Consider the following 15,361-nt stretch of genomic DNA (forward strand, 5'->3'; position numbering starts at 1 on the left):
GGAGGCTACCTCTTCATTTGGTTAAAGCTACAAACAGCCACTACATCAACCCACCTGTGAGTTTAGGGAGGCAAGTCCTGGGCCTGTTTTTGTAAGTCAAGTACTTACTAAAATCCATTTGTGTCAATTACAACACATGAAAGCATTTCCATTTGTCCCAGAAAGTATAATCTTTTCAGTTTGCTTTAAGAGGCCCCTATGAACTTGATTTATCAGGAATCCGTAATCCAAGTCATGGGGCCATCTTTGAGCAAGCTGGGCAGCTATCAAGTTCTCTGTGAATAATTCAAAAGACCCTCATGGGTATAAAGACACAACAACAAGGTGATATATTTCCAGTGGCTTTCCATGGATTCTTACATCACCACTTTTAAAAAGAATTAACTAAAGGGTAGTATTGCAAGGGTTTCTCACCCCATGGCAAAATTTTCCTGTAAAAAAAGAATCTTGTGAACTTCCTGAGGACTGTGCCTTAACAAAACAAAACAAAAAAGAAGACTCACATTTTGCAAAAGCCTCAAGCCCTGTTAGTTGGTACAAACCAACAACAACCCCCAATGAACAAGTCACCATGGGGCTTCAGAATGGACTCCACAGAAAGCTTTTGAACGTCCTCATTCTCAAAACGGATTGTCAGCTGGCGTGAATTAACAAAATAACACCCCTGAAGTTTCATGCAAGCTCTATTAACTCCTGGGAAGTTAATTAAAGGTGCAAGGTACACTCCATTTTGCTTGGCATCATCACCATGCATATCTATGTTGTTGTTTTTAAGCCAGGTTGTACCAATTGTAATACTGTCTCCTATTGAAGCTTCTTGCTTATTTTCAGTCTTCTTGGGCGTGGAATCAGATCCATTTGTTTTCCCAGGCAAGGCAGGCTGTGCCTCTTTTGGCTTCGTCGCTCCTTTGGGTTTCTGTCCATCCTTAGCATTGGCTGCATCTACCCTGCTCTTTTTGCTCTCCTCTTTGGTAAGGCCAAAGTCATTCACACGACGCTTACTGCTGCCATTCTGCTCATCTTTTGGAGGGAATGAGGCCTTTTCACTGTCCTTATGCCTGCAGGGTAAGGGATACAGATTATTCTAATGGCATTGTGAGAGTGGAATTGGAATGAAGCAAAAATATAGGTTAAAGCAAAACAATGTAAGGAGCTCGTTACTTTTTTTAGTGTTTGCGTTTCATGCCTAAACAAAATGCATATGATAAAATAACTGCACAAAAAGCAGCTGGTGTCTTCACCATTTTATACTTTATTGATCTCTGCAAACTTCAGACCAGACCAGAGCAGATCACAAAGAACGCACATACTAAGTTCTATATATTTTGGATACAGAGATACTAAACATCACTAGATAGGCAAGGGAAGAATATTCAAATATTAATTTTCAACGGGGAGATTGTGTATTGGAACAATCAGTAACTATCATTACCATTTGTCAAAACTCACATTGTCAACATTTTAAAATGGTATTTTCCTATGCTTTTATTTGTAATAGTACTATGTTTGTATGTTATACTAACAATAAATAAAACAAAGCAACATAAGGGAGCTGGGCATGTTTAGCCTGGAGAAGAGGAGGTTAAGGGGTGATATGATAGCCATGTTCAAATATATAAAAGGATGTCATATAGAGGAGGGAGAAAGGTTGTTTTCTGCTGCTCCAGAGAAGCGGACACAGAGCAATGGATCCAAACTACAAGAAAGAAGATTCCACCTAAACATTAGGAAGAACTTCCTGACAGTAAGAGCTGTTCGACAGTGGAATTTGCTGCCAAGGAGTGTGGTGGAGTCTCCTTCTTTGGAGGTCTTTAAGCAGAGGCTTGACAACCATATGTCAGGAGTGCTCTGATGGTGTTTCCTGCTTGGCAGGGGGTTGGACTCGATGGCCCTTGTGGTCTATTCCAACTCTATGATTCTATAATTCAATTGTTATTAGTTGCTAGAGGTGCTTTGTCATTTTGCCATCTCCAAACCAATATGTTCGTCTGTTTTGCCAATCATGACAGGTTTTAAAAATGCAAATTCAGTGTTGTATGTGACCTTTGCATAAATCACACCAAGCCCCACTCTTCATGCATGCTATAATCTTTAATAGGTAACTGCATGATATTTGAGGAATTATCATATAAAACCTACCTGACATCTTGATTCTGGCTTTTTGATGGACTGCTGAGATCTTCTGCTGTATCTTCACCTGGGGATGTAGTTTCTGGTACTTCTGTTTCTTCATCTCTGCTAGTATCTGTTCCTTCAACATCTTTTCCTGCTTTCTCTGGGCTTTCTTCAGACCTCTGATGCTTTTTTACAACTCCCAAAGCATCACTCTTTGTATCGTCGGTACTCGGTTTTTTACAAACGACCTTTGCTTCTGCCAGTTTTTTCCCTGTTGTCTTCGGGAGCGAGCCTTTCCAATTTTTGCTATGGCTGTCCTCTGCCTTCTCCTTTGACTCATGAGTAAGAGGTTTAAGGGAACTTCTCTGAACAAAAAGAGCACTTGCCTTCTCCGTATTCTCCTTGTTGAGTTTATGGACCTTTTCTGTGTGGGAATACGATTCTGGGCTCCCATCAGATTCCTCTGGAACCAAACAGAAAACAGCAGCCATTTGAATGAAAGAAGAACATGTATTGTTGACAGCATTTCACTTGTTTTGGGGGCAAGTCATTTGTTTCTCCCTCTTTCCTCCCTTTATTCTACCCTGATACAAAAGGTAACCTAAGATTTTCCATGCACTGGAACAAAAGAACAAAGAACACCTCAAAAAATTCTGCAAGTTGAGTCAACAAGTATAGTTTGCAGTATCTATAGTTTGGTCTGAAATATTAAAATTCTGTTTGAGAAATCTTCTAATTCAGGGAGCAGCAAACTTTTTCAGCAGGGGGCCGGTCCACTTTGCCTCAGACCTGGGGTGGGGGCGTATTATATTTTTTTTTTGGGGGGGGGAATGAACGAATTCCTATGCCCCACAAATAACCCAGAGATGTATTTTAAATAAAAGGACACATTCTACTCATGTAAAAACATGCTGATTCACAGACCGTCCACGGGCCAGATTTAGAATGCAATTGGGCCGGATCCAGGCCCTGGGCCTTAGTTTGCCTACCCATGTTCTAAGTGGTAAGTAACATGGCTGACATACAGTGGTACCTCGGGTTACGAATTTAATTCATTCCGGATGTCCGTTCTTAACCTGAAACTGTTCTTAACCTGAGGCATGCTTTCACCAATGGGGCCTCCTGCTGCTGCTGCCGTGCCACCAGCGTGCGATTTCCGTTCTCATCCTGGGGCAAAGTTTGCAACCCGAGGTACTGCTTCCGAGTTAGCGGAGTTTGTAACCTGAAGCATTTGTAACCCAAGGTACCACTGTATTTACAGGAATAAGTTTAGGCTTATAAGAATAAAACGAGCTAGTCTAGAGGTGTAGACTTGGCACAGGTCCCATGGGCAGGAGGCCAAGGTTGAGAAATTTCGCCTCAGAATGCACTGCAGTGCTAAAGCCCCTTTCCCCTTTGACAAATCTAGTCCCTCTTCTCTAGGGCACAAGGCTAGGCATAGAAAGGTCTTGTCATTAGGTTTGGAGGACAAAAACTAACCTGAGGAATCTGGTGGTTTCTTCTTCTTTATCAATTTTGTTCCCTTTCCGGCAAGATATGATCTTTCCTAGGGGAAAGGAGCAAGCAAACACATTAGACCTTTAATTCGTAATACACTTCCTTTGCAAAACTGCACCTTCTCTTCTGTAAGCTGCATATTTTTCCACAACTTCTAATCAAATCCAACTCTGGCAACACCTGTAATTACTTCCCATGGCTGCTACCTGCAACTGGAACATGCCTATTTGAACAGACAGGCAGCCGTGGTCCTGCACTTCCAAACAATGACATTGGCTTATTTGATGGGAAGGTATGCAAAAGCTCCCATGAGCTGGCCATTTGTGGTTTAAGTGTGGTCAAGGTTCTTACCATAGATTTTGCCCAGACAAAGATTTTTGTCTGAAATTCTCAAAGGAATGTCTGCTATGGGAAAGCCTCTGGAATTTGGTGCCTTCTTTCCAAATTGGGCAATTATGCGATAAATAATGTTGCTATTTTTGCTCTAACAGTACACACACATAGACACAAATCAGAAATAATTTCTAATAATAATAATAATAATAATAATAATAATAATAATAATAATAATAGGGAGAATAAGAAGAAGCTGTTTTGGGGGCAGTTATCTGCTTATGTTTTTATTATCAGACTAGCCAATGATTCTCCCCTCCCAATTGCTAGCTGTACATGTTAGTATTTTTTAGTATTCAATGATGACCAACTGTTATAAATGGAGTTGAACTGAATTCTGTGCAAACTATGAAGTGGGTTATTTGCATAAAACCCCATTGTTAAAGGTCTTCACTGCTCAGAGAGTTAATGCCAGATAGCTTATTGTTTTAAAACCATGTATGGTGGTTCCCTCACTGCGAGAAGTGAAACTACAGGGAACCAGGCAGAGGGCCTTCTCGGTAGTGGCTCCCACCCTATGGAAGGGTTCCCATCAGATGTCAAAGAAATAAACAACTATCTGACTTTTAGAAGACATCTGAAGGCAGCCCTCTTTAGGGAAGTTTATAATGTTTGAAGTTTTATTCTGTTTTTAATGTTCTGTTGAAAGCCGCCCAGAGTGGCTGGGGAAACCCAATCAGATGGGAAGGGTAGAAATAATTTATTTATTTATTAATTATTATTATTATTATTATTATTATTATTATTATTATTATTATTATTATTTGGCATACTGGGAGATGGGACTGGCTTAGCCACTGCTGAATTTGACAGGCAGCTGCGGCTGCGCCCACCCATTCCCCAAGGGGAATGTTCATCTTTCTTGTAGTTTTGATTCTCTGCCTCTCCTGCTCCATGTCTTCACAGTCCCCTTGCTTCTCTTCCCCATTTCCACTAACAATTTCCTCATACTTTACAACAGGAGCATTGACTTAAAAATCTATAACTGCCCCTTGGTCCTCAACAGTTAGAAGGAAGGGAAGGAAGAATATGTCAATTTTGGTTCTCTGCTTCTCATTACCTAATATTAATTTCTCCAAATTTCCGCAGCAATTTGTGATTTAAAAAAATCCTCTTTAAAATTCTTCAGCATTTTGATTAATACACACATTTTTGCAAACAATTTGTCCTAATGTGATGCATCTTATGTTACTTTCATTAATGTAGTCATATTTATGCACACTTTAACCTAATCTATGCATTGTTGTAAACTTTATCTGGTTGGAGAACTGCACTGAAAAATTCAGATAAATGCGAATTTTGAAGGACGAATGTGTTTCCGTCCTCATATTTCTTGGGAAAGTGTGAATTTGATAATTCGCCTTTCAGTGTGAACTTAGCTAAATTTCTCCTCCATCCCTACCATGAACATTCTGCATATTACAACCACTTAGCTAAGCCACTCTGAGGGTTAATTTTACAAGTGAGATATACATCACTGAAATAAATAGCCATCGGGAAAGAAGTTCAGAGATTATCATTAGCTTTCTTCAGTTTGCCAAGCATAGTCTTGCTATCTGATTTTAATCTGTTATGTGCTGATCACAGAGATGCATTAGAAAACAACAGTGCTGAAACAAACCAGTATGATTTGCTACCATAAAATTATGTTGGCACATTCACGGGAGTTCTGAGTATGTGATACACCCTGCCTGGTACAACTTCTCCGTAGTCTACAATGCTACAGTGACATCTAGAGGAAGCTTTTACGAATATACTGCTCACAGAAAAAAGCAGAATGTCAGAAAATAAGAACTGCCTCTCAGGATCAGTCCCAAGTCCACTGTGATCTGCATTCAGTTTTCAGAAATGTTAACCAAATGTTGTAAAATAGCCCCTGTTGCCTTTCCACCCACCCGACCCCCAGCATCTGATTACCCAAGATACACTACCAATTGTTAGGCTGCCAAATATTAAATGATTATGGGCTGTATCTGCGACAGCCACCTCTCAGCCACCCTGGGTCCTGTGCCACTGGGGAAAATGAGATCCATCCACAACCGCTCTGTCTGCGCACCTTTTCCCCTGCTCAAGACATTATTGCCACCTCTTGAGAGTCCCATGGACTGCAAGAAGATCAAACCTCTCCATTCTTAAGGAAACCAGCCCTGAGTCTCACTGGAAGGACAGATCATGAAGCTGAAGCTCCAATACTTTGGCCACCTCATGAGAAGAGAAGACTCCCAGGAAAAGACCCTGATGTTGGGAAAGATTGAGGGCACAAGGAGAAGGGGACGACAGAGGAACAGATGGTTGGACAGTGTTCTCAAAGCTACCAGCATGAGTTTGACCAAACTGTGGGAGGCAGTGGAAGGCAGGAGTGCCTGGCGTGCTCTGGTTCATGGGGTCACGAAGAGTCGGACACGACTAAACGACTAAATAACAACAACAACCCTTTATCAATCAACCGAAAAACTTCCCTTTGGTTTCCATGAAGCCCCTTGAGGTAGCATGGTTTATGGCTCATAGGCATGGAGGTGTTTCAAATAAGATAATATTCCAACAGGGTTATGAAAGATAATCTGCAATCACACTTTGATTCAAAGGGTTTGAGGAGTTTTCCATTTTTCCTCTGTGTTTGAGTATTACATTTAGGCCTATCTCTTCCCAACTGCAGTTGAGGTGGCAAATCTATGTCTGAGAATACCACTTCAGACTTCAGGTGGGGGCTCGCATGGCAGAATCAACCCCCAACAAAACAAAAACATCCTTATGCATAGAAAAATAGAATGTCAGGGGAAAGAATGGGCTAGAAACCGACTTCCTGACAGTTTGTTTTCTATGTGCAAGGGATTATTTTTACATTCATGAACATTGTACATAGAAAAATAGCATGTCAGGGAAACGAGTAGGCTAGAAATCTATTTCCTGACATTTTGTTTACTGTGTGCAAGGATTATTTTTACATTGGTACATTCACTTCCATGGTCTGAAGTGTCCAAAGACACAGGTTCCCCAACTCAGCTGCTGTTTGGCTCCTTGCTCTAACCCTGCAAAATATTTGCTTTCAATTACCACTTTCCCTCAATCAGCCAGGTCGCACTTTATTTGGCAGGGCCGTGGAACAGGTTGCTTTCAAGGCGAACGGGTGTTGTACCACGCTCAACAGTATCTCCTTTCTATAAGGTCTCTGGCTGCTCCTTCCAGAACATAATATTTGCCTAAAATTCTTGCTGGGGCAATGTGTTCTCTGAGCAGCCAAGTTAACTCTGTTGACACCGTTTCCTATCCAGAATGCCTTAGTCTGACCTGGTACTTGGATGAGATTGTTTGAAAGAAATATGTGCTGAAAAAGGCAGGAATTAGACACGAAGGCGTCATTAGGCATAAACATCGTGCTTTTAGTAGCAATTTGAAATTCGTTCCAAAATTAACTTGGAGTTTTTATGAACACCTGACTTCACTGAATTCCTTCTTTATACACCACCAGGATGAACCTGGCAATGTTTCTGATACTCAGCCTTCTTTTTTCTTTCTTTATTCACCTAATAAAACCCTTTGATTTTCTTCCCACTGCCAGAAGCACTATAATGAACATTTCATGAAGTTGCCTCCACCTCCCAGCCTTTATCATCCCATCAGGTTAAATCGGGTGCCAAAACTGAACTGTTCTGTGGCTTCAGTTCAATTGCACTTAACAGGTCATAATATATAGAAATTTGCATCTGCAAATACTACATTGCCTGTACATGAGTGTTTATATCAGGAGCTTCTGGAAAAAAATAAAAATAAAATAAAAATCTCTTGGAGATTTATTAGGATCAGATATCCCACTTCTGTGTCAGTCCCATTAATAGTTGTGGTTCAGTTACTTGATCTGAGTGATGATAACAAGTACTTCAGCATGCCATTCCCAGCCAAACTAACGTCATGAATCTTGATATATAAGCACCAATACAGAGTAGACAAGTTTTCCCTGACAGCAACCCACGTGCAACTATACCGATGCCTCAACATATCGACTTTTTTTAGCATTAGGGCATGAGACATCACCTGAGTAAATGCCCTGGGGCTGCTGAAAGCCAACATTCCTCTTTCAGATTCCTCCCCATATTTGTTCCGATGTACATACTGATAGGATACAAAATCAAAGGATACCAGATAAACTTGTCAGGGATCTACATAACCTTCGTGGAGTTTCTAAAGGGTTTAAAAAACTTTTCGATTCCAAATTTCCCGACAGCCTCTTATGTGTGTACCATATGGGTTCTTAAAAACCCTCGTTTATGTTATGAAATTCCTTTAGCTGCTGTTCTCCTGCAGCACCATAGCACAAAGCAAGACAAAGAGTAGCACAAGGCATCACAAAAGGAAGACACACCACACATACTGCATCATGACTCTGCGTTCAGCAGAGAACCGGTCTTTTGACCTTGTGGGTGAAGGATCAACAGAACTTCCAGGATGACAACCATGGCACAAAAGGTTGGGTACCACAGATCCACCTCACTTGATTCCAGCTCTGCTGATGACTTTAAACTTGGTGACTTCACTATGTGAAGTGAGGCATCTGGAAACCACCAGGTAGAGGGCCTTCTTGGTAGTGGCACCCGCCCTGTGGAACGCCCTCCCACCAGATGTCAAAGAGAAGAACAACTACTAGACTTTTAGAAGACATCTGAAGGCAGCCCTGTTTAGGGAAGCTTTTAATGTTTAACAGACCACTGTATTTTAATATTTTGTTGGCAGCCTCCCAGGGTGGCTAGGGAGACCCAGCCAGATGGGTGCGGTATAAATAATAAATTATTATTATTATTATTATCAGCTCAAGGATTTCTGCTCGTCAGGTGGAACCATTTCCACTCTTCTCTTGGAGTCAATATTGTATTAGCACAACAATTTAGTTGAATCCGGCCATTTGTGTTTGAAGTAACTTCCGATAATAAGAAAACTCTGTCTATGGTGTATGAGCTGCAATGGCTTCAGTTCTGCAGTAACCATCAACGGGTGACTATGATGATTTGAGTCAGAATTCCTCTATTTAACTCCAGAAGGCACCATTCTAACAACCACACCAGAATGTTTACTGCTAATACAATGCAAGGTGCAATTAAAATCACATTAAAAACACTACAAAGGGCCATTTTACACATGCGTGTTGATCACTTCTTTCATTACTCAAGTCATGGCTATTAGTCCTAATAGCTATATAAAACCTGCAGGTTCAGAGAAAAGATAACTCTGAGTATCAATTGCTAGGGAGGGGGAAACTTCTTCATGTCTTATTTCTGGCTTTCCCAGAGTCGCCACTGTAGGAGGCCAGGGTCTGATCTACCAGAACTCACTTACGTTCCCATATTCACTTTGTAAAGACAACACTTTTCAGTGCAAACAGTCACTGCACTGGTTAAAGGAGTCGTTGAGGCCTGAACCTATCAAGTTATGAATTATGCACAAATGGGTCAATCAAGCCTTAGTGAGCCATTTCCGAGCAAGAGGCCACCTGTCAGGGACTGGTAGAGGAGGAATGGTGGAGACCGCCTCCCCATCCTGACCCTTCCAGGGAAGAGAAAGAGGAAGACAGTATAGATACAGGGGTTTGCGGGAGGTCATAGCTCAGAGGCAGATGAGGGGGAAAGTTGGGAAATTATGGGAGAGGAGTAGGCAAAGCTGGAGCAGCAGCTGACTGACATGTTGTCATTACAAAGCACTCCAGACCTACCATCTCCCAGAACCCGGCAAGCCTTAAAAGTAGGAGAGCAAAGAGCTTGAAGGCAGAGGGCACTTAGCAGCACCCGTAGAGGAGGTGATGAGGATGAAGAATGAGGAAATGGGAGAGATGGGGGGGTGGAGATTCACTCAGGACAACACCATTATCCAAGAGGTTGGGTTCTATAGCCTCTATCTGTAAAGTTTGAAATAAAAAAGGATTGTAAGAAACTTTTCCTTGTCTTTGCAACTTCCTGGGCAACCAGCCGGGAGCCGCTGACAGCACCCTGATACCACCTGAAGACTTGATCTTTCTCTATAGCTTGAGCACTCTTTTCGGTTCTGGGAAACTGCTTCTAGCCAAATCACAGAGCTGAGGAAGATGGAAGTCAGCCATTCCCTTTATTTCCAAAGTTCAGCCTGGTAATACTGTTGCATCCATTGTCAAAACTGCACACACCCTCCCCAAACATTGGGGATGTATCAGAAAACCGGGAGGGGGGGCACATCCCAAGATTTGAAACCTATTCGTAATTTTTAAACAAAGAAACAAGCACAGCCTAAGCAAGAAGAGACCTCAACACAGTCAACCGACTATATGGTTAGCAATAATAAATAAATAAATAGTGCCTTGATGATACATGTCTCTTAAGTGCAATCCAGTTTGGAATAAGCCTCGGAGCTTTCAGTAGTTCTATAGAAAAACCACTGTTTCCCTCCCTGTAGAGTGAATGATGATATTCTAATTGACAATTGCACTCAGAACAACAGTAAATACTGGGCCTAACATGACAGGCAGTCGCAGTGAAAGAAAGAGACAAACCCAGCTGTAATGAATTACAGCGAGTTCATTTCAATGTTTGTTCAAGAAAATCTGAATTATAGCCTGGTTTTACTTAATATGCATGTTTAACAAATCCAGCTGTGGTTTATGAGCTTGAGCCAATGATTATTTTCATGGACAGTTAGACTGATCTTGGATTCCTTTAAAAAACAGTCTGGTTAGGCAAGTTTAATTTCATGTCTGTACCCCCGTTTAATTTCAGAAGGAAGCACAAAGTATATTACAATGGCACGCTAAAACAATTACAATTACATCTAAAATGGCAAATCTAACAATATGGAAAAATATTGAGGAATAAAAGTGCTTTAATATTCTCCTTGGAAGTTGATAGTCATGGTGTCAAGAGAGCCCAGAGATATGGTGCTGGGAGGCTGCCCTCAAAACATTTTCTGATAAAAGTTCACTTTGTCGTGAATGAAATGTTCAAGGTCTGGATCATAAGATATGAATTCTCAGGGTTATTTTAACCATTACTTTTTCCAACACAAGTATTGGGAAAGCATGGGCATTATAATTTTGGGGATCAGATATATCCCCTTTCACTACTGGCTTTTTTTTTTTAATTAAAAAAAACCTCTGGTACTGGGAGAAAGGGGGGAAAGACTTTATTTTACAACAAAAGTGGTTAAACAAATGTGTCAGGAGATAGAATTCTTTCAAGAAACAGGTGTATGTGTGTGTGTGTGTGTGTGTGTGTGTGTGTGTGTGTGTGTGTGTGATGAATTCAGTGGATGTTACAGGCTTCTAAACAAGATGGTAAATGCGCAGATTATTTTCAGAGAGCCCCAGTTGAAATAAGATGGGTGTGCAGAGAGTGTTTGTCAATTTCAGCAGCTCATAAAGTCAACTGTGAGAGATGACCTCATTCATAGAGACAATCTGAATGTCCTTATGCAAAAGAAGCTGAGAAAAAGGAATTTTGGCTAATTTTAACATAGGCACTTCCAGTCTATTCTGACTCATCTTGTTCTTCGAATGACTCTGATGTATAACACAACACAATACTATACAGTACAGTGGTATCTTGGGTTACAGACGCTTCGGGTTACAGACGTTTCAGGTTACAGACTCCACTAACCCAGAAATAGTACCTCGGGTTAAGAACTTTGCTTCAGGATAAGAACAGAAATTGCGTGGCGGCAGCAGGAGGCCCCATTCAGAGGTGGAATATGGCCCCATTCAGACTAAAACACTACCTATGCTTTCCACTGTGTCACGATCTTGCCCATTTGGACTTCTTTAGACACACATCTGCGCAACTGACAGCATCGTTTACCCAGAAGGACTGAAATCTTGAGCAGGCTTTTCCAGATACAGCCTTTCTCCACGTAATATTTACCGAAATAAATCAGACGTAGAATTCATGGTTCACAGTAACATTAGGTGCAATCTGTTAAAACTTAGCGCTTTTATGGCTCTTTGACTGCGCATATGCATCTCTTCGTCTCTTGTTTAAATCTGTGGGACTTTATCCCAAATTGACGCTGTTCAAATAATAGCAGATCTGACCAATATACAACCTAAATGTTGATTAAAATGTATTTGCATCCTGCAATGGATTCATTTTGATACCCCGAAACAGCCTGTATACGTATGCTTCCTATGGTTTCATTCACTTACACAACACATTGGTTTTACATTAGGTTATCACTATTTTAAAATGCTGCTTGCAAGGTAATCTAGATTATATGGGGAAACCTTGGCCTGAAAGACTGAAAGGAAATATTTCACAAGATGCTGTTCTGCTGCTGCCCAGACTCCCTTGGCCCTTATTGAATTACATGTGTTTACTCCAGCCAGGCGTTATCCAACAAGGAAGTGGGGCTGTTTAAGGATAATGCTTTTGCAAAGCCCCTGAATGCAGCAGTGAACAGTCTTAAAGTAAGATGAACTAGTTAATGAGTATAGAGAAATGACTAGGATTGTGAGCTGTGCACTATGAAGTCCCTGGTACAAATCCTGTCTCGGCTAGAGGCTGACTACGAAGGCAAGACACTATTGTCTAAGCTCCATGGTCAATATGGAGATAATAATGCAGGCCTCACTTACAGGGATGTTGTATTGATCACTGAGGTAATGCACACTGAACACTTTGAATGTTCTGTACAAATTATGATTATTACTTATGAACTGAAGCAGTTCCATTCCAGTTATATTAGCTGTTATGTACTGAGTTGAATAGGATCCAAAATGCAGCAGTCTGATTGGTCCTAGAACAATGCAGCAGTATGATTGGTCCGCGGGAGCCACCCAATCCAGCTCCAGGTGGAAGTGAATCCACAACCTGATTGGCCTACAGGAGAATCCCGGAATTAGCCAATCATGTGCAGCCCATTGTGTAAATAATGTATATAAAGCAGATATTGTGGGGGAACTTCCATTCCTCCTCACCACTATGAGCTGAATAAAGAGCATGAAATCCACTTTCGACTCCAAGTATATTTCATTAGCAATGTACTTAGGGACCAGTTTGTGAAACTCCATTTTTTCCTATCACATTTCAAAATCTCTGTGGCAATGAAGTGGATCCAAAAAAGGTCTGAAAGGGTTGGGTACATTTCTAATAATGGAACTGATTTAGACTTGAATGGTTTGTATGGAAGAGAACACCTGCTTGCCACTAGTTAATAGCCAGGTTCTCCTATAACACTTAACTATGGTCTAATGGTAAACCTTCACTGTGGTTTGCAAAAACAAGCCAGCATCGTAAACTTGGGTTTGATATTAGTTTGTTTCTACCATAGTTAGAATGAATCGTAGTTTGTTTAGATGGAACTGCAAGCTACGGTTAATCTAAAATGGAAGTGAAAGCACCCAAACTGCCCTTGTGACTGCTCTGAAGGACTAGGGTGTTCAGGGGTTACCCAGGTTCACTCCTGCAATGCTAAACTATGGTTTAGTGTTACATCTAAAGTAGTTCAATATCTACACCCATGCCTACCCTGAAATAGCTTGTTACATGTACAGCGTTCCTTTTATATTTTACAAAAAAAACCGTAACCTGCAGCAAAGGTGTTCAGGGAACTGAAAATGTAAAGTTCTACTGAATGAAAGTGCCAAATACCTTTAATTAAATATTAAGAAGTGCCACTTTGTTTGGGTTTTTTTAATATATCACGGCACACAGAATCTGCAGGGAGGTACTTTATATTAATTTACGTTCATAAAGCACTTTTCCAAATGACTAGAGTCTCAGAAATAATTTCTGACATTTTGTTAGAAACAGGTTGTGCTGAAATAATAACTGAGAATAACGAGATTGGGATTTCTCCCTTATTTGTGGTTTCTAGAATGGGCATACTGTTACCCAAACATTAAGACAAAGCTACATGTGCCATTATTACGGTGTGATTTTGCATTGCTCAAAATGCTCAAAAATAGGAGCTTTAAAAAAAATAAAAACAAAATCCAAACCTGAATGACTTGTTACAGTTAACAAGGGGTTGGATCCAGGGCTGCCTGGAGCAGAACTTTGCTAAAAGTATAGATAGAGCCCTGGGTGGAAAATTTCTCCCTTCTATCTGCAGGCCCCTGCACCTTCCCAAACGGCTCTGAAGGGTTGAGGTTGAACCCTCCAGAACGCTGGAGGTGGTGCTGGGAGTTGCAGCGTGGAAAGGAAATCTCTGGCTATCCCCTCCCCTCCCTTCCTTCCGTGAGGAGCCTCAGCTGGATCTGAGTCACTGTCACAAATGGAAGGAACCTTTCCTGTATCAGAAGATCTGGATCTAGCCCAAAACAACTTTCACTGAGCACAAAGGAGGGAAGGGGGGAAAGCACATTAGGCTCTTAAATAGCTGGGCTCACCTTTACATTCAATTTGCTGAACAGTGCATCCTTTTTGTCCGAGAACGTCTGCATCCTGAAAAGGTTTCCCGATCTATCTTTCCGCAGGTAGCCACCGACTCTAAGGAGCTTATGAGGGACCTCATTTCTGCGGATGAGGTCTGTGATGGTAGAAGTCTTCAGTTTTTCTACCAAACAGCCAAGGAGTTGCTGGACTCCCAGGACCAATTGCTCAATCCCATCTAACCTTTTGGCTTGTTGCTCGGCGCTTCTGTTCATGTCGGCAAGCTTCTTGTCAATTTCTAGGCATAATGTTGTGACATCAGAACCATTCGGCTTCTCAGGTGTTATGGCGGACGGTCGGAGTCCAGAGTCCCTTCCTTTTTCCTTTAAGAGCGCCATGTTCTTTTCCATACAGCAGATTTCCTGCGAAAAGTAATCCAACTTCTGAAGGACATTGTCTTGCCCAGTCAACAACCTGCTTATTTTCTGATCCAAGGAAGCAATATCCAGCCCACTCATTTGTTCAGGGGGGCTGACATCTTTGCTTGAAATTTGGGGAGCAGGTGAGTCTTCCTCTTCACTAGAAGGTCGCTGGTTTTGTAAAGCATTCGGGTCAAATATTTTGGCCAAGGAGTTCACCACTGACTTTTTGTTGGAGGCTGTCATTCTGCCGATTTACACAGATGTATAGATGATATCAGTGAAAATAGCATATTCAGAGGGCTTTGCTGAAGGACATAAGCCTGGTGTTTGTCAAAACATCAGGCTCAATCCACTTAGAGTTCTGCAAGTTAGGTATCGAAGAAGAGCAGTCCACTCTCGCCTTTTTTTTAGAAAGCGCAGTAAAATAATGAAGTTCCAGGCAGACATTTGCTGAGCATCTAAATGCACTTGCCGACAGTGACGTCAGTCTTTGGGGAGGGCAGAAGAACTATTTGCACCCAAGTGGAAATGGACACCATAAAGGCTACAAGACATCTGAGAAGTCCAGAGATGCCAAAGACCCTTTGGCAGCAGCAACGCGGCTGCTTGTGAACG

General features: G+C 41.4%; 1 protein-coding gene across 2 annotated transcripts in view; it reads right to left on the reverse strand.

Moving 5' to 3' along the window:
• The window catches only part of MYLK4 (myosin light chain kinase family member 4), an 89,140-nt gene that overhangs the window by 13,546 nt on the left and 60,233 nt on the right, over positions 1-15,361 (reverse strand). The window contains exons 1-4 of one of the 2 annotated variants that reach the window (XM_028737859.2): positions 14,342-15,261; positions 3,595-3,661; positions 2,140-2,578; positions 787-1,058 (exon numbers count right to left, since the gene is read on the reverse strand). In XM_028737859.2, coding sequence (XP_028593692.2) covers positions 787-1,058; positions 2,140-2,578; positions 3,595-3,661; positions 14,342-14,989 — 1,426 coding nt within the window. In that variant the 5' untranslated portion in view covers positions 14,990-15,261. Of the gene's footprint in view, positions 1-786; positions 1,059-2,139; positions 2,579-3,594; positions 3,662-14,341; positions 15,262-15,361 lie in introns of those variants that run through there. The other variant, XM_077933315.1, reaches the window with a different exon arrangement.

This window comes from Podarcis muralis, chromosome 8 (assembly GCF_964188315.1).
Source record: "Podarcis muralis chromosome 8, rPodMur119.hap1.1, whole genome shotgun sequence".
NCBI classification, from domain to species: Eukaryota; Metazoa; Chordata; class Lepidosauria; order Squamata; family Lacertidae; genus Podarcis; species Podarcis muralis.